The sequence below is a fragment of the Acinonyx jubatus genome, chromosome D3 (genome assembly GCF_027475565.1).
Source record: "Acinonyx jubatus isolate Ajub_Pintada_27869175 chromosome D3, VMU_Ajub_asm_v1.0, whole genome shotgun sequence".
Classification (NCBI taxonomy): Eukaryota; Metazoa; Chordata; class Mammalia; order Carnivora; family Felidae; genus Acinonyx; species Acinonyx jubatus.
This window is the reverse complement of record NC_069392.1, coordinates 84,489,022-84,513,736: the sequence shown is the minus strand read 5'-3', so window position 1 is coordinate 84,513,736 and position 24,715 is coordinate 84,489,022. Positions and strand designations below refer to the sequence as shown.

The 24,715-nt window shown below is 40.7% G+C and overlaps 1 protein-coding gene across 4 annotated transcripts in view; it reads left to right on the top strand.

Moving 5' to 3' along the window:
- RTTN (rotatin) overlaps positions 1-24,715 on the top strand; it is a 160,501-nt gene extending 135,786 nt beyond the window's left edge. For 2 of the 4 annotated variants that reach the window (XM_027069160.2, XM_053206003.1), the window contains 9 exons: positions 2,541-2,646; positions 3,653-3,750; positions 5,004-5,081; positions 8,754-8,880; positions 11,632-11,834; positions 15,021-15,288; positions 22,085-22,188; positions 23,316-23,385; positions 24,306-24,715. In XM_027069160.2, coding sequence (XP_026924961.1) covers positions 2,541-2,646; positions 3,653-3,750; positions 5,004-5,081; positions 8,754-8,880; positions 11,632-11,834; positions 15,021-15,288; positions 22,085-22,188; positions 23,316-23,385; positions 24,306-24,391 — 1,140 coding nt within the window. In that variant the 3' untranslated portion in view covers positions 24,392-24,715. Of the gene's footprint in view, positions 1-2,540; positions 2,647-3,652; positions 3,751-5,003; positions 5,082-8,753; positions 8,881-11,616; positions 11,835-15,020; positions 15,289-22,084; positions 22,189-23,315; positions 23,386-24,305 lie in introns of those variants that run through there. The other 2 variants (XM_053206000.1, XM_053206002.1) reach the window with 2 other exon arrangements.

Here is a 24,715-nt window from a genome sequence, read left to right as displayed (position 1 = left end):
CAGGGGTGGTATTCTGTGTTCTCAAGCCTGCTGATGCATTTGCCATTCATCTTTCTGCTTGCTAGTTTCCAGACTTGTCATGTGAGTGAGTGAGCCAGTGAGCAAGTAAGTGTGTGAGTGTCTGAGTGTCTGTCTGTCTGTCTGTCTGTCTTGGTGTTTAATCCCACTTCTATCATTTTGATGAGATTTCATGCGGGAATAAAAGACACATCTATATGAACCACTGGTTCCCTAGAACTCTAACTTCCTTTTTCTCCCTCAAATCTGCACAGAGTAGATGAATCATATATTTCAATGAGATCAGTTTGGTTTTTCTCAAAACATTAACACATGAAAGTGCAATAAGGCCATGTATACGAGAGCAGCTTTCTTATTAATGGTGAAGATTAAGCTTATAGACAAATTATGATTCTCATAATTAACTATAATGATTATACTCCAAACAAATTCATTATCCTAAATAATTTGCTGCCTTTTTCCTCACCTTCTTCATGACTGTGAAATGTGATCTTTGCCAAGCATCCCTGGGCCTGGGCATTTAGTATCTAACTTGCTGGCCAAATAGGGACCTGCCTGGTTGGAGGCAGCAGCCTACGTGCTGAAACCACTATTTAAGATGGAATCACTCCGCCCATGGTGGTGGGGCTGGAAGGGCCCCCACACTCTGCAGGCTCCTCTAGGGTCACATTGCCAAGTACAGGTCAATCAGGAAGAGTGAAGCTGTGTCTGTGTATTTCTATAGTTTATGTAAGATTGTATCATTTTGAGTTTAATACTGGACCATTGAAAATTACTGGTAGAAGGAAAAATTATGAATTTGAATTATATCTAATATTTATAAATCATATGAGGAACTTCTAGATTCTTCACCTGGAATTTATGAACTCTTTGAAACTGTAATTAAAATTTATGTGAATATCCACATGACACTCTTACTACAAAAGATCTCACCTGAATGTTCTCAAGCCTTTAGAGCTGCAGCACCCAGTAAATGGGAAATATAGAGCGGAGAAGACAAGTTCACATCACAAGCAGACAGACCCAGGATGTGGCGCGTTCTAGAGGATGACTGGTCTGGTTTACTCAACAACTCAGCAACAGAAGGGGAATGGAATGGAAACCCTGGTGGATGGGTCGGGAGGTGTGAGAAAGACAAGTGCCTAGATTTAGGAGATGCGCAGATGTGGCGACAGGGCTTTTATTCAGTCCTGATTCCAGTAAACCAACTGTGAGGAGACATTTTTGAGACGAAAGAGAAAATGTGAATTTGGACTGGATATTAGGTTGATACCAACAAATTATTGTTAAATATGTTAGGCGTGATGATGTTAGGCTTTCTGGTTATGTATATTGGAATATGACAGTATATGATATTTAGTATTTACTAGAAATTGTTCAGCCAAAAATTTCCAAAAAGTATGGGCGTTTGGTATTTCATTTCCTTTACTCTTGTACATATTTGAGATTTTTGATAATGAAAACAAATTTTTTTCTGAGAGAGAGTGAGCAAGTGTGAGTGGGGGATGGGCAGAGGGAGGGAGGGAGAGAGAGAGAGGGAGAGAGGGAGGGAGAAAATCCCAAGTAGGCTCCACATTCAGCACAGAGCCCTGACAGGGGGCTCAATTCCACGACTGGGAGATCATGACCTGAGCTGAGATCAAGGGTCAAATTGCTCAAATGACTGAGCCACTCAGGCACCCCAATAATGAAAAAAATTTTAATTCAAAATTATCAAATGTATAAGGGAAATATATCAAAATATTAGTATTTTTTAAATTACAAGTGATTTTTAAAATTTACATAAGTTAAAAAAAATTTAAATATTTTTTTGAAAAGCATGTAATGTGACAGATAAATGTTACTGTAGAAATGAAAGATGGAAAGGGGCGCCTGGGTGGCTCATTTGGTTAAGCGGCCGACTTCGGCTCAGGTCATGATCTCACGGTCTGTGAGTTCGAGCCCCGCGTCGGGCTCTGTGCTGACAGCTCACAGCCTGGAGCCTGTTTCAGATTCTGTGTTTCCCTCTCTCTGACCCTCCCCTGTTCATGCTCTGTCTCTCCCTGTCTCAAAAATAAATAAATGTTAAAAAAAAAAAAAAATGAAAGATGGAAAGAACCAAATCACCTGAGGTACAGTGGTACAATAGGAAATTGAAGGAGGGGAGTGTGTCTGAAGAAGAAAGGAATTTGATGGCAGGTCTCCTCTTCAGCAGTTTTTTGAGGACCCTTTTTAACAAGTTAACATGTATGCATGTGCACTCCCTGGTGAATTTGATGAAGCGCATGAACATGCTATGTGTTCATACTAAGTACAATTTTTCCTTCACATCGTGGTCTTTTCCATATTGTAAATTTCATCTGCAGTCCTTGTCACACAGAGCATTCTCAGTCTCAAATCTTAATGATTTATCAAGTTCCAGTGAATTTCATGGAGTAGTTGAAACCTAGCAATTCCTTTTAAATAGGCCACATCTTTTATTCACAACAGTTTTGCTCCAGATTAAGTTTTTCTTCAAGGCAGTTTGATATATATTTTCGCAGTGCTATGAAGGAAAACCCTCCAAGGATGTCCTGAAAAGAGTTGCTGCAAATGCACTGATGTCACTTCTGGCTGTCAGCAGGAGAGCTCAGACACATGCTTTGAAAGGTGAGACACACAACATATCAGCCTTTATGGCATGTTATCAATTCATTTATTTTACTCCTTGTTCATTATAATTTTCTTTGGATTCAAAGTGTAAAAAATTTATAATCTCAGTCTTACTAAAAAGAGTTGTTTTTTTTTTCCCAGACAGAAACACAGTGAACACGTATTACTTTTAAAATAGAAAGATGATATATGTAGATTATTTTTTGAGTAATGATTCTTACCCTAAAGAATATGTAAATAGTAGAGGAGCTTTAAAAGTAACACATTACTCAGTGTCACAATAATTAAATACTAGTAACCACCAGCACATATTGCGTACTTGAAAAAAACACATAGTTTTTGATAGTAGTAACAGCAGTGTTAGACTGTTGGGTATTTTCACATAAGTTTCCCTTGGAGAGTTTTGTGATTTCTCATCTGTGATCCGAGAATACAGGTCTTCGAGTTAAAGAGACTAACAGCAACATCGAGTCCAGTCATTTCTTTTTTTTTTTTTTTTTAATTTTTTTTTTTTTAACGTGTATTTATTTTTGAGACAGAGACAGAGCATGAACAGGGGAGGAGCAGAGAGAGAGGGAAACACAGTATCTGAAACAGGCTCCAGGCTCTGAGCTGTCAGCACAGAGCCCCATGTGGGGCTCGAACTCACGGACCGTGAGATCATGACCTGAGCCGAAGTCGGACGCTTAACCGACCAAGCCACCCAGGCGCCCCGAGTCCAGTCATTTCAATGGTGATTTGCTACTAAAGCAAATTATGCATACCTCAAAACATAAAGTCGATTTTAGGAGTATTGTAGTATAAATTGAAAACATTGAAATTATTCAGCATTTTAGTTCTCTTTCATTTCCTCTGACTTATTAACCCCTCACTGAAAATACCAAAGTGAAGTTGGTCAGAAATATAAAATGTTCTATTTTATTTTGGAGAATTTGATATATGTGGTTTCAGCTTACTTGGCAATGGAACATCTTTTTTGATTGTCTCGGATTTTATCTCTCAGCTGATCTAATAGACAGCTGCATGGAGCAGATGAAGCACATCAGTGCACAGCTGAACCTCGATTCTCTCAGGCCCGGGAAAGCAGCGCTGAAGAAACAGGTAACTGTGGGTCCCGGATGTCCGGGATGGATGGAATGGCACAGAGACCATCACTCCAGTGTCCTGTGCTTATTAATAACACCACTCTTGGGTGGAAATGGGTATCCAATTTGGAAGAAGGGTGTAGTTAGATAGATTAATGGGATTTTTACGTTAGCGACTTTGGGCTTGTGTGTGTGTGTGTGTGTGTGTGTATAACTTAATTTTCACTTGAAGATCTTAAAATGAGATTTAGATATTACATGTTTTTGTTACTATAAACGTTTTGGAATGTGCATGATATTTTGCCAGATAAGTTTTTTTATGCTACAAATGAAGATATTTCTCTCAAAGCAAGCCTAGGTTCACTGGGAATGACATATAACTTACTAAGTTTTTCTGTATGCCAGGCCCTGTTCTATAAGCATGTCATATTTGTTATGTTGTGAGCACTCAGGCCAACACAGTCACATAATTACGAACTGATAAAACCAATAGTTGCCCTATATCTGGGCGGTTTTGAAGCTGTACTCTTGATCTCTCTTTATTTTCTTCCGTGACTTTTGAATGTCTCGAGTGTTGAGTCTGTCTGACTCATGTTCAAACTGCATGTCATGGAAGCTCAAAATAACAGTTTTTATATAATAGTGATGATAATAATAAATGATTAATAATTAATAAAACAAACAAAAAGATCTGCCATACAGGCTTATTCAGAAGATGAATGAGTGTGTATTTATAAATTTATAACTATAAATATTTATGTATATAGCTAAGACCATTATAGGAGCAATCTGTGTAATAACTGCTTTCTGTTGCATTTTGTAGGAAACCAAGAAAGAGTCTTATTTAATAATTGTATTGATGAGGGGGGCTACATGTTTGTCAGTTTCTTTTCTTGCCTCTTTTCCTTTTTCCTCTCCAGGCAAAGGCTCTTTACTTCATCATTGAGAAAGTCAGCCAACACCTGATATGATTGAAAACCAGTCAGTACCTGCTTCACTTTATTGAGATGAAACATGGAGCCTATTATATATCTCAGTTCCTCCATGCTTGATAGAACAGAAATAGCTTTTTTGTGGCGGATGCACTTCTTGAGATATGGTCATCTTTCAGAGATCATTAGCTTGTCAGTGCCCTCAAAGTTATGGTGGTCAGGTGCAGTGAGAGCACACGGGCATTGTAATGTGACCCAAAGGGGAAGGCATTACTCTGTGTAAAAAGTGGAATATGCCATTGTGTTCACATTTTTAAACCGCTTTTTGTTTAAACAGGAGGACGGTTTTATTAAAGAGTTAAGCATTGCCATGCAGCTCCTAAGAAACTGTCTTTATCAAAATGAAGAATGTAAAGTAAGTAGAGCGATATTTCAAAATTTCAATAGTGATGCTGACATTAAATTAAAGTTTCGTTTTTATATGAGATAATATAGGAAGAAACATGAAAAACTCTTCAAATGTTTTTAGATGCATTTGATTGGTCCTTAAACTCCTTGTTAATTCTCAGAAATAGATGCACCTTATTCTTCAACATTGATGGCATTTCATGTTCATATCAGTATTTTAACTTTATCACTGAAAACTTCAAGCAGCTAAAGCAAATGAGTGTCTTTCTCTACGGTGGCACATTTCAGTTGTTTTTTTACTAAGATGGAATGCATGTTTGTGTACGTCCAATAAGGCAGAGTTCTAAGAAAATTTTAAGTGTATTTATTTTGAGAGAGAGAGAGTGAGCAGGAGAGGGGCAGAGAGAGAAGGGGACAGAGGATCCAAAACAGGCTCTGCGTTGACAGTGGAGAGCCCAATGTGGGGCTTGAACTCGTGAGCTATGAGATCATGACCTGCGCTGAAGTCGGACACTTAACCGACCGAGCCCCCAAGGCGCCCCAAGGCAGAGTTCTTTCAAAGACAGTTGTCAGGCAGCTCTCCAGGAAATAAGTGGAGGTGTCTGTATCCATAAGGAAAGAGGAAAAGTGTGTCTCTCGTTTGGGTAGAAAATACTGCTGTTGCTGGGCCCGGCCCTGTTCACCTGGGGGAGCTTCACGGCCAGCCCTTCTGGCTTCTTGTGCCCAGTGACTCCACCCCTCTGTCTGGGAACCATCGAGATGTGCTGCTGTGTCTGTGAGCATTGGTGCTGTCACTTAGAACACCACGGTAGGAACTGTTAGGCAGGTTATGGTGTCTTGGGTGCTTTGATTTGCTTTGTCATAGTGATACAACACTGGTTTTCACAGAGAAATACTGTGGGAAATGAATAAGAGAAAGGTAAATTACAGGAGTTTCATTTTTTAAAAAACGTTCTTTTTTGCTTTTACTTGTGATAAAACTAGAAAAAACTTATCTGGAAAAAGAATATTTTGAACATATTCTTTAAGCTGTGTTAATTTGTTAAAGACACATTGCTAGCAATTTACATTTCAGAACAACTTGAGAATTGTTTATACATTTCACTAAAATTCTCAATATATGAACTCTTTACTCAAAATGGAGGTGTCATTTACTAAATTTGTGATCCATTATGCTAAATAATGTGCTTGCAGCTGGATGTAGTTGATATTAATCCGTGACACCTTACCCTGGTAATACTCTGGAACCCCTTCCAGGTCAGCTCTGCTTATATAGATTTATGAGGTACTAGCTGGGTACTGAAATACAGTGTTCACATGTGTATCACATTAGCCATCTATGAAAAGTGTAATCTCTCAATAACTCAAAGCATTTTTACATTTCCAAGTTGTTTAATAAGGAATAAATCCAAAAAAGAGCATATAGATTGCTCTTTGAGTATAAATACAGTCCTGTGGGGTAAAGATTCTTAATTTCTTTTCCTGTTCCAACTTCCTGAGGAGTATCACATGCTCTCAGTACTAACCGTTGGGTATGCTTTGGGAATTCACCAAGTCACCCATGGCTGCCTCACCCCATTGTCTGTATACGTGGGACATTTGGGGTTTCCATACTGGGAAGATCATGGTGGCTGGAAGGTAAATGAACTGTGGGGAAGGTTAGAGGTCGGAGACTGTAGTAGTCAGACAGGAGGTGATGAGCCCCGAATTGGGGCCGATGCAGAAGGGAAGGAGGGTGGGGAGACACTGAAGAGGAAAGAGAAATATAGAGTGATTTCCAGGCTCTACTTTAATGCAAGTGCGCATAATAGAGCAGACTGTAGGCATGAGCGATTGTAATGTTCAGGTTCACACATGTTAATATAAAGGGTCTTTGGGACATCCAGGTGGAAAATGGCTGGTAATCAGTAGATTACAAGGGTCTGGGGCTCTGAGCAGGATATAGGTGGGGGATATTAGGAGTTACCAGTGTAAACTGTTGAAATTTCCCAAGAGAGTATATACAAAAGCCTAGGTCATATCTGTAGAAACTAAACATGGAAAACAACTGGGATGGGAGTGCTGGAGAGCATTTGGAGATGTTCCAGGACAGAGAGGCTACATGGAAATGAATTAAGAGTACATCTTTAATAGATGCCACAGTGCTGAGGGTGGTCTTGGTAGCACTGTCAGGACAGAAAATAAATTGAACTAAGCTGAAGATTAAATAAGAGATGGGAAGTGAAAGCAATAAGAACCTTGGTCTTGAAAAGCAGCATTAATAATTTAGGACATACAGCGTTAAAGGAAGTTAGTCTAGACTGTTTGTTTCTCCTAACATGTAAACTGCTTGAATATAAACAGAAGTGAGCAAACTGGGGACTAGTTGTTAAAGAGACAGGAAGAAGAGGACTGACTGATGGATGAAGGTCCCTGAGGAGGTGGGGAGGCTGTGTTTCAGAAGACAGATGGACTTCCTGACCACCAGCAAGGGAACACCTACTCCGCACTTCCGGGCAGGGAGGATGAGTAGATGAATATACAGATAAACTAGGTGGACAGAATGGTAGAGACGGAGCTTATACAGACAGAGCTTATTTCTGTCTTCATAATCGTGGGGCTGTGTTCCAAGCTTATGAAGAGTGGGGTGAATAACTACACTGGGAATGACTTCAAAGCTTATGGAGAGGGTTGAACACTGGTAATAACTTCCCACTCTCTTCTGCCATTGATGCTGCATAAAATTGTATAGGGTGTGTGTATTTAATATAAATACCTACATGTGTGCACATAAGGTCTATGAATTGCCTAGTAATTCCTGTTCATTTAAAAAATTGCTCATTACTGCAGACAGATTTTTTTTAAATTATATTTATTTTTGAGAGAGAGAGAGAACACGAGTAGAGGAGGGGCAGAGAGAGATGGAGACAGAATCTGAAGCAGCTCCAGGCTCCAAGCTGTCAGCACAGAGCCCGATGCGGGGCTGGAACTCACCAACCGTGAGATTATGACCCGGGCCGGAGTTGGACGCCTAACAGACTGAGCCACTCCAGCGCCCCACTGCAAATAGATTTTATACATAATACCGTCCTAGGGGTAACTGATCTTTGTAATAAAGACTATGAATTACATAAGAATTTGTTGATTGACATAGTATTTTGGCTTTTACTATATTCCAATTATTTATAAATAGTACTCTACTTCTGATGTGTCCACACTTACCAACGTATACACACACACATAAACACAGAGGAGAGAGAAGGTGGAGGGGAGAACTCAGAACTGATCAGAGTGTTTTCTTAACCAGGAAATCCCGTTTCTTAATCATTTTAGAGTACTTATGAGAGTTTATTCAATGTAGTGAGATATCATTGTCCTGTTTAATTTACATGTTTAGGAGCTGTTTTGGTGTTTTTTTGCTTGTTGGTTTCTAACATTTCTTAGCTAAGTTGTATATTGTGGTCACCCCAGTGTTAAAGGCACTTCCTGAGACTGGTCAGGCTCATGGTCAGGGCAGTCCTGGGCAAGGTGCTAAATCTGTCTGCAGGATTCTTGTGCCAGCTTGCCCTAACCGGAACAAAGATAAATTCAGTTTTTGTCTCCTTATATATTGGTAACAGGTTTTTTTTTTTTATTTGATTTTAATTTTGTATTTTCATATGTGCACACTAATACTGCCTGTATTTCTTTCTCACAATAGGAAGCAGCTCTTGAAGCTCATCTGGTCCCTGTCCTGCACTCACTCTGGCCTTGGCTTTTGATGGATGATTCGTTGATGCAAATTGCCCTGCAGCTACTTTGTGTCTACACCGCAAATTTTCCAAATGGTAAATAGATCCCAATTCTGCCTTTCAGTAATAAACTAAAATACTAATTTTATGTAATGCTGTGAAAATGAACTGAAAAACAAATACACAGTTTGAAGTGTTTCTCCTGCTTACAGAGGGCATGTTGGTGAGAGGGAAACTTTCTTATGGGTGTTACAAGATACTTTAGTATGTGTTTGTGCAGCCAGGAGGACTCCTTAGGCAGCCCAGGGAATAGAGAGGGAGAAACCGACCTGGTTATATGGCAGTGGGAAATTGAATTTCCTAGGGAAATCGAGAGAGTGAAAATTAACGATGTAAGACCTTAAGAACCAGATAAAGGTTAAAACTTTCATGGACTCTAGAGTAGGAGCTGGTGTGATGAAAGGCGACTCTAGACACAGTTGGCCTCGTAATAGCTGATGCCATTGGGACACCTCTTGTCACTCCCACAACACATGTCTTACTGAGAAGCTGCTGAGGGCCGTGCAATGTTAGAGGCCGACAGCTAAGAGTGAGTGAAGGCAAGCGTGGAGGTGATGGAAAAGGAGATGGAGAGGAGAAAGCATGAAGTTAGCCATTCGAGCTGAGGGAAAGCAGGCCTGCCCGGGAGGTGGAGTAGGACTGCTGGCAGCAGTCACGTCCCCTTGGAAAGTCAGGGTCATGCCCTTGGGGTCCAGTCACTACGTGTGTGTGCTGTCTTCCAGCCACCATCCAGCAGCTCAGCAGCTGGTTCTTCAGTTGTCAAAAGATGCACAGAGAAAGGACGGGAACTCAAAACAGCTCAGAGTCCATCTGCTCACTCCCATGTGCTTACGGTAGTTTACTCCTTGACAGTGGGACGTGGGCCTCTGGCCAGCAGGGCCCCGTGACATCAGCAGACCTTCAAGTTCGTAACTCCTGAACTTTCATTGTGGGGCATGGAGTGCACGGCAGCACAGGTGGTTTTGTTTTCGCTCTGCCTCCAACTTCCTCGTCCGCACTTCTGCTTGGACAGTCTCCTCTCGCTGAGTCCCTCAGCCACCACTGCTGGTGGCTCGGCCCGTGCAGCAGAGCTGTCTCCTGTGCCGTGTGGGCACCTTCTCCTTCTCCACCCACCTTCCCTACTTAGTTTAGGGCTTAGGGAAGTAAGGAGGGAAAAAAAAAAACGATTGCTAAATATTGAGTAAAAGAAACATTTTAAATCTTTTGAAACTATATGTCACTTTTTACTTAAAATTGTTGTAAATATGAGATTGTGGTTAGGTTACTAAATGGGAGAAGAAACTTTTTATTTTCCTATCTAGTTTGTTTTCAAGCAAAACTCCGTCATTTAGTGGATCTAGTGGAAACCTTGCTATTTGGATACTGCGATTTGGTGTGAATACAGGCAAGACCACTATATTTATTTGTGTTTACTTGCCTTTTATGACTTGACTTTGCAGAATGTATTTGATTCTCATCTAGTGATACTTAAGCTAGCCTCCTTGCATGGACTGTCATAACTTAATTACACTTAGATTTATGTTACAATGCAGTAAAATGAATTTCTAATTCGTATATGGTTGGTTTCCTCCCTTGATAAATCCCATACGGTTGTTTAATTTACTGAGAGAACACTAGATTCTGGAAAACCACTTGACGCTTCTGGCTCTTGCTGCTTGTGAGCTGTGTGTTTCTCAACTAGCCACTGGCTTCTCTGAGCCTTTATCTAGCATACATGGCTGGTACCAAACGTCCTGTGGACACACCCCAGGATTATCGCATCCCTCCTTTTCTTTTTTCTTGTGTAAAATGAAGGCATTGGACCAGCTTACCCCCATTTCTAAAATTCTCTTCTTCTGCACAGGTCTTTATTTAGATGTATTTTTAAGGAACTATTTAAAAACCTCTTATGCATATTTATTCTTAAAAAATGAATCTAGGCACACCTGGGTGGCTCAGTTGGTTGTGCGTCTGACTCTTGATTTTGACTCAGGTCATGATCTCACAGTTCGTTGGATCAAGCCCTGCGTCGGGCTCTGCGCTGACAGTACAAAGCCTGGTTGGGATTCCCTCTTTTCTCTGTCTCTGTCTGTCTCTCTCTCTCCCTCTCTCAAAACAAACAAACAAACATTAAGAAAAAATAAACCTAGTGTTTTAAAATGCCTTTTTGAGGGGTGCCGGGGTGGCTCGGTCGGTTGAGTGTCTGACTTTGGATCAGGTCATGAGCTCACAGTCTGTAGGTTTGAGCCCTGCATCGGCCTCTGTACTGACAGCTTGGAGCCCAGAGCCTGCTTTGGATTCTGTGTCTCCCTCTCTCTCTGCCCCTCCCCTGCTCATGCTCTCTCTCTCTCTCAAAAATGGATAAACGTTAAAAAAAATTTAGATCATTAGACCCTCAGTGAGGACAGCAAATCCATCAGGCTGTATGTAGATGTCAACACTAGCCTTCCCTGCTGATTTGCAGTTCATAGGTTAGTGGATAAGTCATTGAGTAGGCAGATATGCTTCACTACTTAGGTTTTTCTTTTTGTTTTCTTTTTAAGTTTATTTATTTATTTTGTTAGTGAGAGTGCATGCGTGCAAGCAGGGGAAGGGCACAGAGAGAGGGGAGAGAGAGAATCCCAAGCAGGCTTCATGCTGTTAGTGTGGAACCTGACCCGGGGCTCAAACTCATGAACCGTGAGATCATGACCTGAGCCAAAATCAAGAGTCAGACGCTTGAATGACTGAGCCATCCAGATGCCCAGGTTTTTTAACTGAATAGTGAAACTAAGAGGACGGACGCTATGATAGGCTATGTTTTTTAAGGTTGCAGTTCGCTTTGTTGGTCAAGTTGTGGGCCGTATGCAGTTCAAGCTGCCTATAGAGGAGCGCCTGGCACCTCTCTGATGGGGTGTATCCTGAAGTTGGCTTCCCAGATGCCTCTTGAGAACACTGCAGTTCAGCACATGGTTTTTATGTTTCTTTCGAACCTGGCCTTGTCTCATGACTGTAAAGGAGTAATTCAGAAAGTAAGTACTTAATTTGTCCTTCATATCTTAAAAAAGAGTAGAATAATCCTTCTAATCAAGAACATTTATGAAAAATCTAGAACTCAGTTTCTAGGATTAAATTATTATGATTTCAAGACATTGTGTTTTAAAAGACTGTGAAAGGATTAAGGGGTTCACTATGTTTAAAGCCAATTGATAGATGACACATGGAGAGGACAGGCTAGAGGATGATCATTACACTTCCTTTCAGTTTATCTTCTTACTTTTGGATCATATTTTACCTCTCTCAAAAATGAGGGGTTTAGAATTAGAAAGACAGCTGTCTTACATTTATTTGAGATTATACAAGTCATGTCCAGTCTTTACATAGACCAAATGGAACAGTAGCGATCTCAGTTCAGTTTACATAGTCAGAACAACGTGTGAAATGACAGCCATCTTGCCCTGCTTAGACCGCTGTTATCAGTCCTCTGGGACTCCAGTGCCAAAACTTGACTTCTTATCACTGATTTTTAACCTAGGGTACTTTGCAAGGGATTGAATGAGTTAAACAAATTGTAATACCCATGTTCAGTGAGATTATATTTAGATATGTATGACCAGAATCCCTAATTTGGAAGATCCTGTACATTGTGAATATGATCATGTCTATTATTTACGAGTAGTACTTTGAGTGTTTTTGTTCCCTTTATACGGAGGCCAAGACAAATTATGAAAGTTGACAGTATTCATGAGAATTGAATCTCCGTTTCCTCTCCTGTGTCAGCCCCCCACCCCCACCCCCTCCAGAAAAAACCCACATTGACTGCAACCTCCAAATAAATAGCAGTTTTACTAAGGAACAGTCTTTTCAGTGGTGTGTTGGAGCTAACGCAGGCTGACTCATGAGTATCATTGCTGATTTTCAGGAATTCTGTGACCCAGTTGACATCACGGTGCTATCTTGAAATCAGCCATGGTGGGAGGGCTCACACTGTATAAATTGGCAAAAGGTGCAATCAGGGACCCACTATCCCACCAGAACCACAGGTGGATATACACATCACGCTGCACTGGATGTCTGTAGCCCCGTCCCTACACGTGTGAGAGCATGGGCCGGGGGCAGTGCTTTCCCCCGCTCCCCTCTGGAGCACACGGGTGGAGTAGAACAGGAGCTCCCGAACAAGTTGTCAGTCTCGGGTTTGACATGTGACTTTGAGCAGGAGACCTTCTCTCTTTAAGCTTCGGTTGCTTCATTTGAAAACTTACTGGGTTAAACAACACGATCTCTAAGGTGTCCTCCACTCTCAATGCATGACCCTGTTCCTGTACTCAAGCATATATTGATATATATTTCATGTGACTCTGTTTCAGGTGCAGCTCAGTCAAGTTGTTTTTCCTCTGCTCTAGTTAGGAAACCCCCGAGCCTTCCTCTGCTCCTCTGTTAAAAGAGCCCTGGGTATTTAACAGTTCTACCTGTCCGTTACCCTGCTATGGGCATTAGAAGACGTAACCAGCACTTTTGTACAACAAGACTCTAAAGTGTCTGGTTTCTCTCCACCATGTTTCTCTACATTCCACATGGTATAGGAAATTGTCTAAAAGCATCTTTAGCTCCAGCAAAGGGAAGGAATGCCCATAGTATGTTTATACTTGAAAGCACTGCCATATGTTTTATCACTAGTGTCTACTCCAGATCTCCAATATCATGGTAGAATGTAGCTGAACAGGAAAGGCAAGGGATAAATCTAGAAGGCGTCAATTTGGACTGAGCAATGAGAAGTAGGTGTGAGTGACAGTGCAGTGCAAAGTGGGCATGTGGTTTCACAGTTTACTTGTTGCTTGGGTAATGTTGTTAATATTTCTGTAGCTAATTTCATTTATTTTTTTTTTGTAAGTTTTTACTAAATTCCAGTTGGTTAACATACACAATTAATAATATTAGTTTCAGGTGCACAATATAGTGAGTCAGCATTTCTATATCCTTTCATTTTTAGACTCAGAGTCCTTTTATGTAACAGTATTAAATGTGTTTAATAGATTCAAGCCAACATCTTGATTTAGGTGCAGAAGAACCCAGGAATAGGCCAGAATAGATTATTAAGCAGGAGGGAGATGAGAGATAGCCTGGTATTCCGGGCAGTTAAGAAAGTTAAGTGATCACACTTCTGTTCTCCGGTCAAAATATCCAACTGATATTTTTGATACCCCTCTATAAGTTTACTAGGGTGGCATGTAGCCATGAGAAATCATCTGTAATGATAAGCAGTGGGGGTAAAGTGAATATATGATATCCATGTAGATTATTTTATTTTATTGTACTTTTTAGAGAGTGTGAGCAGGGGGCAAGGCAGAGGGAGAGAGAGAGAGAGAGGAAGGGAGGGAGGGAGGGAATGAATGTCAAGCAGGCTCCATGGTCAGTGTGGAGCCCGATGGAGGGCTTGATCCCACGACCCTGGGATTATGACCTGAGTCGACATTAAGAGTTGGACGCTCAGTTGCGCTTTAAAAATTTTTTTAATGTTTGTTTGTTTGTTTATTTTAAGAGACAAAGAAAGAGCATGCAAGCGAGGGGGGAGCAGAGAGAGAGGGAGAGAGAGAGAATCCCAAGCAGGCTCTGCACTGTCAGTGCAGAGTGCACATGGGGCTCAATCCCATGAAGTATGAGATCATAACCTGAGCTGAAATCAAGAGCTGGATGCTTAACCTGCTGAGCCAACTAGGCTCCCCCAGATTTTTTTTTTTTTATTTTTAAGCACACTTGTAGCTATAAAGATTCTGGTCTGCTCAGTACTACTAGAGTTGTTAACTGGTATCCAAGACTGACTTGGGTTTTGTTTTCTTTTTCCTCCCCATAGGATAGTTTTTAATGAGTAGCAAAATTGCCAGAAGGCAGGCAGAGAGAGAGAACTCAGGAGGCCTGAAATAATCCCCAACTGGAATTATCCATCCTAAATAATTAAGAGTTGACTATATGTAGTTAGTTTATCCATCGTCAGGAAAGAATTAGTAAGAATTAAAAATTTGAGCACTATTTTGTTTTCCTTAATTTTTTCACTTATACCTGGAAACAGTTTAGATGGGAGTATTTGGAAGTTGTTAGGAGGAAGGAGAAATTAAAGTTGGGAAAAGAAGAGCAGAAGGCTAGTTAATTGGTCTCCAAGGGACAAAGAAAATAATGAAAAGAGTCAAGAAGAAAATAATATTCTCTCTGTTTATCCACAGAGTAACTTCTTACAGAACTTTCTGTCTCTAACATTGCCAAAAGGAGGAAATAAACATCTCAGTAATCTGACCATTCTTTGGTTGAAGTTACTCTTGAATATCTCACTTGGAGAAGATGGCCAACAAATGATCCTGAGGCTGGATGGCTGTTTGGACTTGCTTACAGAGATGAGCAAATACAAGCATAAGAGCAGCCCGTGTATACCTCTCCTTATTTTTCATAATATTTGCTTCAGTCCTGCCAATAAGCCCAAGATCCTGGCTAATGGTGAGTATTCACGTCACACACACACACACACACACACACACACACACACACACACACCCATTTATACATGTGGTCATTCCTACAGTATTCCATTTAGAGTAAAACACAAAATGTTTTATAAGTAATCTGCCAACTATTTATTAAGCGCCACTGTGTTCAAGGCAGTGTGGGAGGCAGAGGCCGTTGGAACGAATCAGGTGTGACCCCTGTCCTCAGGGATGAACCAGACATGGCTCCAGCCCTCCAGTGGCTGCCAGGAGTCTTCCCGGGGTTACCGAGTCTTGCTGTTGGTGGCTGCACTGGATCCTGGAGGTGGTAGGGAGGAGGAGCCTGGCATGGGCGCTCTCTGGCCTCACCCTGACTTCTCCCATCTCTGTTCTCCTGGCTCCCCTGGGTCTTTGAGCAGATGCTGCGGTGTCAGTGAAGCCTCTTCAGACCAACCGGCCAACGTGATAACCCCCACATCCTTCTTCCTGCCTCCCGTCCTTCTCTCTCTCTCACTCTCTCCTCTCCCTCCCTGTTGACATTACCACCAGGTGAGATACTATATGTTTTTGGCATATATCTGTTCATTCCTAGTCTGCCCACACTAGAACATTAGCTCCTAGGAGGTCAAGAGGTTTCTGTCTTTTTTCTTCACTTGGCATCTAGAATTGTGCCTGTCACTGGTGAGCATTCAGTGAATATTCAGTGATTGAGAGAGCTCTTGAATAGGCAGGAGAGTTCAGGATCCAAGACCAAATGGTGAAATTAGCCTTACAGAGACCCGATTCTCTGAGATGTAGGACAGGTGGAGGTAAGGATTTAGAATAATTTTGAAACAGAAAGAGGGAAATGGAAAGGTCTGTTTCTGCAGCCATGTGCTGTTTCTGTGAGTAGAGTGTGACGTTTATAGGGAGGGAGTTTTATAAGGAGGCATCGCATTGTTTGGGGGAAATAAAAAGAGGCGAGCTCTAGAAATCAGTTTATAAACACACATGAAGTGCCTGGAACCATTTATGGAGCGTAGTGGCTGCTCCAGATGGGCTAATTGTGTTTTCCTCTCATGTTCTGTACTTAGTGTTTTCTTAGAGGTGTTTTCCTGTGACATGTGGAGTTTCTAAGTGAGTGTCAGTGATTCTGCTTATGTTCTCCCGTGTGTGCTGGTGCTTCTCTTTTTCTGATAATTATTGGATAGCTGGAAATATAGGGAAAGATTTTAGAAGCTCAGTCAGCTTTTAACGTAGTGAGATGAACTGTGGATCTGAGCTCTGCTTTTCCATAACTCCTCTACGGATGCTGTGCTGGCCACCGTGGGCTTGTGCCTCAGCCCTTTGTTTGGTAGAGAGGGATAATGATAGGCCCTGCCACATAGGGCAGTGAGGTAGCTACGTGAGGGATCTTTTCCCATGCCTGCTCTCATCTGTTAGTTTTTCTTTCTCAGGAAGTTTTTTCTTTGGGGACTACTCACTGCAATTTTCTTACTAAGAGAGTTGGAAAAAGGACAGCTTAAGGGAACTCAAGGAGAAGTCTGCATTTCCCCTCTGGATTTATTTTTAGCTTTTCTTTGTAACAGTGATGCTCTCTCTTCTTCCTTAGCTTAAAGCACATGGGCAAACTTTTGGTAAGAAGGAGCTTCCTCAGCCCCACAGACATGAGATCGGGGCCTCCAAGGCAGGGATAAGAGGCAGCAACTGTGCAGTTTTTGTATGGATCTTTGGAGGCATGTCACAGGCCTTTTCCACTTGGGGATCCAGAGGGAGGGCTTAGCAGAGGCACCTAGCTTAAAAATCTACCATGTAAGACTGCATAATTCTGATAATTAGTGCCCAAACCTCTGGTTTTGATGGTCAGGAATAGAGTAGGTTGTGAGGCTTGGAAAAATAGAGCCAGAGTATTCCTTGTTTCTATAAATGTCAGGCAAGGTCTGCTCTGAAAACAACAAAAATATGCTAGATAAAATATATCAAAATTTACCTTAAAATCGAAGAACTGAAAAGATAGTGGGAAACTCCCAGGCCCATTTTGATTGAAAGTCTGTGCCTCCAGAGACACAAAATATATACATGAAATGTGCATTTTTTGTCTCGAGGACATTTGCCAACATTGTATGCTTGGCTTTTGTTCAGGCATGCCAAGGAGTCAGGGAAATACAGTTGAGAGTATCCACGACAGGGGGAGTTTGGGGCCATCTTGGCTGTATTGTGTAAACCCCAAAGACCTAGCCTCTTAAGAGAAAGACGAATCAAAATTAAATTGGTCCCCCAACCCACATCCAGGTGATTATAAAGAAAAGAAGAACAAGTGTGAGAATGGGCACCACAGACTGCTCCCCACAGCTCTGCACCCCACAGATGCATAGACTGAGTGGCCTGTGACCTGGTCTGAGCCGAACCTTGATCGACAGTGCTTCTGGGTGCTTAGCAGAAGCAATCTGCCACTCTGATGGATGGAGGACAAGTGCACACTAAGCCTCAGAGAACCTCCACAGCTAATTTTTCAGAAGTATTAACTAGTATACAGTTAAATGTGACCAATCCCATCGGGAAACATGGCAACATGAGGAAGAACCAGCAGGGAGAAATATACCAACTTATCTGCCTAGGCTTCAGATATTATAATTATAAAACACAGATTTAAAGATAAATTTAGTTATACCATATTTAGAAAAATAAGTGACAAACTTGGGAGTGTTTGCAGGCGATAGGAAAGTGAAAAATTGAAAGATTTGAAATAATAGCCAAACAAATTCTATAAATATTTATGTACCCAACATGGGAGCATCCAAATACATAAAGCACCTACTAACAAACATAAGGAAATAATCGATAGTAACACAGTTGTAGTAGGGGACCTTAACACCCCACTTACATGAATGGACAGATCATCCGAACAGAACTTCAACAAGCAGACAGTGGCTCTGAATGACACAGCAGATCAGATGGATCTAACAGGTATATTCAGAACATTCCATCCTAAAACAGCAGAATATACATTCTTCTCAAGTGTCCGTGGAACATTCTCCAGAACAAATCCTATATCAGGCCACAGAACAAGTCTTAACAAATTCAGAAAGTTTGAAGTCCTACTATACATCATTTTTGACCACAGCACTATTAAACTAGAAATCAGCCACAAGGAAAACTCTGGAGATTTACATGGAAGGTAAATCATGTGCTACTAAACAATGACTGGATCAACCAGGAGATCAAAGAGGAAAGCAAAAAATACATGGAGACATATGAAAATGAAAACACCACAGTCCAAAATCTTTGGGATGCAGCGAAAGCTGTTCTAAAAGGGACGATTAGAGCAATGCAGGCCTACCTCAAGAAAAATCTCATGTAAACAACCTAACCTTATAGCTAAAGGAGCTAGAAAAAGAACAAACAAAACCCCAAACCAGTAGTAGGAAGGAAGTAATAGAGACCAGAGCAGAAATCAATGAAATAGAAACCAAAACAGCAATAGAACCGAACAATGAAGTCCAGGAGCTGATTCTTTGAAAAGATCAGCACAAATGTGCTAAACCTTTAGCCAAATTCATTAAAAAAAAAAAAAAAAAAAATGAAAGAGGGATTCAAATAGAATCAAAAATAGGATTAATAACAACTGATACCACAGAAATACAAAGAATTTTAATATTATGAAACATTATATGGCAACAGATTGGACAACCTGGAAGAAATGGACAGATTCTTAGCAACATAGAACCTCCCCCAACTGAATCAGTTAGAAATAGAAAGTTTGAACAGACTGATTACCAGTAATGAAACTGAATGAGTTATTAAGAACTCCCAGTAAACAATAATCCAGGACCAGATGGCTTCAAAGGTGAATTCTACCAAACATTTAAATAAGAGTTATACCTATTCTACCAAACATTTAAATAAGAGTTATACCTATTCTCAAACTATTCTCTGAGGCCAGCATTACCTTGATACCCAAACCAGATAAAGATACTACAAATAAAGAGAACTATAGGCCAGTATCTTTGATGAACATAGATGCAAAAATCCTCAACATAGTATTAGCAAACCAAATCCAAGAACACGTTAAAAAAAATCATTCACCAAGATAAAGTAGGATTCATTCCATTCCCATGTGTCAACTATGATTCAGTATGTGCAAATCAATCAGTGTGATATCACAGCAGTAAAAGAAAGGATAAATGCCTTACAGTCATTTCAATAGATGAAGAAAAAGTATTTGACAAAGTATAACATCCATTCATGATAAAAACCTTCAACAAAGTAGGTTTACAGGGAACGTACTTCAATATGATAAAGGCCATATATGAAGAACCCACAGATAACATCATGCACAGTGGTGAAAAACAGAGCTTTTCCCCTAAGATTAGGAACAAGACAAGGATGTGCCCTCTCTACCACTTTTATTCAACATAGCACTAGAATTCCTAGCCACAGACAAGAAAAAGAAAAAGCGTACAGATGGGAAAGGAAGTGAAAGTGTCACTCTTTGCAGTTGACATTATGATATATATAGAAAAGACCATCAAAAAGACTACTGGAACTGATAAATGAATTCAGTAAGGTCGCAGGATACAAAATCAATATACAGAAACTGTTGTGTTTCTATACACTAATAATGAAGTAACAGAAAGAGACACTAAGAAAACAAGCCCACTTACAGTTGTGCCAAAAAAGAATACCTAGGAATAAAAACCAAGGAGGTGAAAGTCCTATGCTCTGAAAACTATAAAGATGGCATCCCTAAATATGTAATTAAATCAATTATACTAAGAAGAAAAGTAGTAAGTAAAACTCATTTCCTACTTATCTAGCTACATTTTACTGTTATCTTTTCTCTTGGGGTTATTTATATGTGTATGTAGGTGCTCACTTCATATCTATTTTAATGTGCCTTTTTTGTAATCGTGTTATATTTCACAATGAAATGTATTTTTAAAAATTTATCCTGTTGCATCATCAGTGGGGGCATCACATTAATTGATCTATGTATGTACTTTATTAAAAATGCTTAAGAGGGGTGCCTGGGTGGCTCAGTCGGTTAAGCTTCAGACTTCAGCTGAGGTCATGATCTCAGTTTGTGGGTTCGAGCCCCACGTTGGGCTCTGTGCTGACAGCTCACAGCCTGGAGCCAATTTCAGATTCTGTGTCTCCCTCTCTGTCTGCCCCTCCCCACTCTCATGCTCTCCTCTTTCTCTGTCTCAAAAAAATGAATAAACATTAAAAAATTTTTTGAAAAAAATGCTTAAGAGATAGTAACTGGTAGAAGGAGTTATTATAAACTTCTTTACATCAGGGGTTATATGCTAAATTTAGTACACTGTATTAAAACATTTGATGGTAGGGGCGCCTGGGTGGCTCCGTCGGTTAAGCGGCTGACTTCGGCTCAGGTCATGATCTCGCACTCCGTGAGTTTGAGCCCCGCTTCGGGCTCTGTGCTGTCAGCTCAGAGCCTGGAGCCTGTTTCAGATTCTGTGTCTCCCTCTCTCTGACCCTCCCCCGTTCATGCTCTGTCTCTGTCTCAAAAATAAATAAACGTTAAAAAAAAAAATAAAAAAAAAAAATTGATGATACTCAGAGAAACACATGGGAATCACCCTTTCATTGGATGATGTGCCGTAAGAGTACGAGCTGTCACCTACAACCGCACATAATGAGTTTCATCGGGTAACTATTTATATAGGCTAATTATGGGGAAGTTATGGGAAAAGCCAGGGAAGCCAGGGAATGCGGAGGAGGTGGGTGGTAAGGAGTAGGGGCTGGTTGGCAGAAAGTTCAGCACTCTGTGTACCTTCCACACTGTCTCTTGATGGTACAGAATTCACTTTATGGAGCTTTTTTTTTTTTCTGTAAAAGATTTAAAATTTAAAAAATAAATAAATGAAATAAAAAAATAAAAACTAAATAGAATCACCTAAACAGCATTTTTGTTGCTTTAGTTACAGAATCGTTCTTTAAAAAATTTTTTTAACGTTTTATTTATTTTTGAGAGAGAAAGGGGGGGGGCGCAGAGAGGGAGACACAGAATCTGAAACAGGCTCTAGGCTCTGAGCTTAAAAATGGAACATGCTTTTAAACATAGATTTTAGAGGAAAAATAATTTGATACAATAAAATATATAAAAGTTAGTAATAAGATAGGTTCATATACTTTTCTGAAACACCCTGACAAATCTCCTTGGGACTGGACTTCTCTGTGTCTTCCCTTAAAATGAGTAGTATGCTGCAGATAACTTGTAAGTCTTGATTTCACACTCTGCCTAGCTATGCAAAAAGGGGACACATCTTGTGTGTTGATATGCCTTTAAATCACTTTTTCCTCTGACACATAAATACACAAAAGCATTTCTCTAAAATGTTTAGTCCTTTTTTAAAAGGCTTAACTAATTTGGTATTTCTTGATTATTGTTTTATATAGTAACCCATGCTGTTGATGTTTGTATAATGGTCTGTATAATTTATCATAAGAGCAAATCTGTTTTCTTGCACACCAAAATGTGAGCTATAATTGAACAGCTCATTTATACAACTCTTTGTATAATTACTTACTTCTGCACTATTGTTGTTTAAATGAACGTGCCTTTGTTGAATTAGGGCCAAAAGAATTAGGCTGCCATGACTGTTCTGTGCCCGTCATGAAGATAGTTTGTTGTGAGGTTGTCCTCCCACGTATGGTTCACCAGATTGTTTTTGCCACAGTCTAGTGATACCAACTTTGTGTGTATTCTGATGGGGGCAAAGGGAGTATCTGACTAGTCCAAGATCAGAATGCATTGTGATGTCTGGGACTGAACTTTTGTTTTTTTCCCCCAATGTGTTTATTATTAGAAAAAGTCATTGGTGTGCTAGCTGCCTGTCTGGAAAGCGAGAATCAACATGCACAGAGGATTGGAGCAGCTGCGCTTTGGGCTCTGATTCACAGTTATCAAAAGGTCAGTTTTTAAAGTCATTGTTCTAGCCAGGGGCAAATCCAAGCCTCTGAGAGTGCAGCCAGGGGCGCCAGGGGAGTATCAGCTAGATTTTAAACAACAACAACAACAACAACAACAAAACGAACTCAAGGACCTTATTGTCTTGTGCATTTATACAATTAGTGAGCCATCAGTTGAAATCATTGTCATTTAATTAACAGGATGTCTCATTTCAGAAGGCTGTCTGTCTCTTTTGGGTGAATTCTCCCTGTTGGTATAACTTGATTTGGCATATTAATGTAATGTTAGTGTAGATCATTTCTGTTAAAAGACGTATTTGGGAAAAATATATCCTGAAATAAAACCAAATAACGAAGTTTTATCCAGCTGTGTGATTCCTCTTTGTCTAGCTTGTGTCGCCGCTGAGTTTTGAGAGGACCCGATTCCTGGAAGGCTGCAGCACAGGGCCGGCCGCAAGGGAGCGATAGCAGGTGCAGCCTCGCACTTGCCCTCTCTGGCCTTTGGTCTTCTCTTTCATTGCAGACATCTCGTTCCTGAGAGAAGTGCCCTTGGGTATCTAGCCGTTAAATAGTGGCCAGTGACAGACAGCATTCCCATAGACACCGTCCCCGAATGGTGCCCTCTCAGCTGATAGTCCCTTGTCTGTGCTGCCTGCTCTCCCTGCTGGCTGACAGCACACAAGGCGAAAGGCTGTGCTGTCGCTTTCACCGTGTGTCCCCAAGGCTTAGCACGGGGTTTGGCACTTTATGGTCACTGAGTAAATATTTGTTGACCACCTGGTACCGTTTGATATATTTTAATCTGAAATCTGGGGCTTGAGGGAATATGAAATATTGAAACCAAGACTGAGTCTTCCTTTAAGACTTGAGATTAGGAGAGAAGGGGTAAAGGGCAGGGCAGGGGACAAAGAACTTGGAGCAGCAGAGAAGAGTCGAGTTAGAGAGGGAAGGATGTGGGCGAAGACCCAGGGGGATGTGCTTCTGTCTAATCCCCTGACCACATTGTCGTGCTTCATGATAATCTGCTCAGTGCTTGCGGTCAGCAGTGGTGGCTTTAGTACTGTAGTGTCCTGACCCTTGGCGTGTGGGAAGAAGTCTGATTCATGGGTTGCTCTGTGTTATCTCCAGGCAAAAACAACTTTGAAAAACCCATCAATAAAAAGAAGAGTGGATGAAGCATATTCGTTAGCAAAGAAAAGTAAGTTTTATTATGAAAGAGATGACAGTTAACCTTGGAAGCTATTCAGTGAATTCTGTGATTAGTGAAATACTTGGATAGTTCACAGCGAAAAGACAGTTTTCAACACTGGTCCATGCTTTTCATTACGTCACCTTTTAAATAATAAGATGTTTTGATAGATGAAGGTTTGAGATACAGTAATTTCTTAAAACATGTCTGTGATCTTTCTCCAACTCCTTTTCTTTTTCTTGCACTAAACGTCCTTTGCCAGTGGCTACCGCTGTGCTGCAGTGTGTTCTTAGGTGATAAGAGCTGGGCCCAATTAGAATTGACCTTGAACAGAAAACTTTGATCTAACATCGGGGAGTTGAATTACAGTCTTCCGAGAATAGATCCCGTTGCCCTTGTATCCTCTCAGCCCTGTGATGTGATCATGATATGAGGCAGGGTTTTCTTTTCACAGTTCGTTTCTCATTTTAAGTGACACAGGTTTTCAATGAGCGTTATTCTTTGAACACTTTTTTATGCTAAGGCACTGTACTGTGTCCTCCTTGTACTGTACGGAGTCTTTTAGTTATTAGTTTGTGTTAGTTATTTTGTTACTAATTAGTTAGTAATGAATTTTTTTGTAGTCTGATTCTTTATAAGTGGTTTATAGTTTTTTTGGTTGGTTTCTTGCTGTGACCATGAGTTTCTAGAGGTACCGAATAATTGAGTTATGTCAGAGTTTAGGCATTAGGAGGGATGGGGCAAAAAAAAGAGCAAGGCGTTCATTCGGTATTATAGGTAATGGCAGCCATTATGGAAGTACCTTGTTTTTTTGTTTATGCTTTTTGGCTAAAGTGTAAGTAAAAAATAAGTATGAATTCTGGCTGCTCTTAAGTGTAGTACTGAGTTTAATAAACTTACTCTTCCATACTCTTCTTTTTCTCTTTCAGCATTCTCAAACTCAGAAGAAACCCCGCTAAATGCCTATTATATGAAATGTCTCGAAAACCTCGTTCAGCTTCTTAATTCTTCCTGAGCACCGTGAAGGAGCCCGGAGGCTGACGGCCGCCCCAGGTGAGCCCACCTTGAAGCAGACTCCGTGTAGCAACTCTTAGCTAGAGACACGCTGAGTCTCTGCAGGGTGCTGTGCCTTCCTTCCGGATGAGGAGCAGAACGGAAGACGTCCTCGTTCTGCCCCTTTGTACTGGCTCCGTGAGAAAGAGCAGCCGACAAGAAGATGATAAAAAAAGAGGCACAGGAACTTTTGGGAACATAAACATCTTTACCTTTTTTTGTGCAATTTGCTTTGTAAAAATCCTACTTAACAGTTATTTAATAAAATATTTTTAGAAACTGAAAA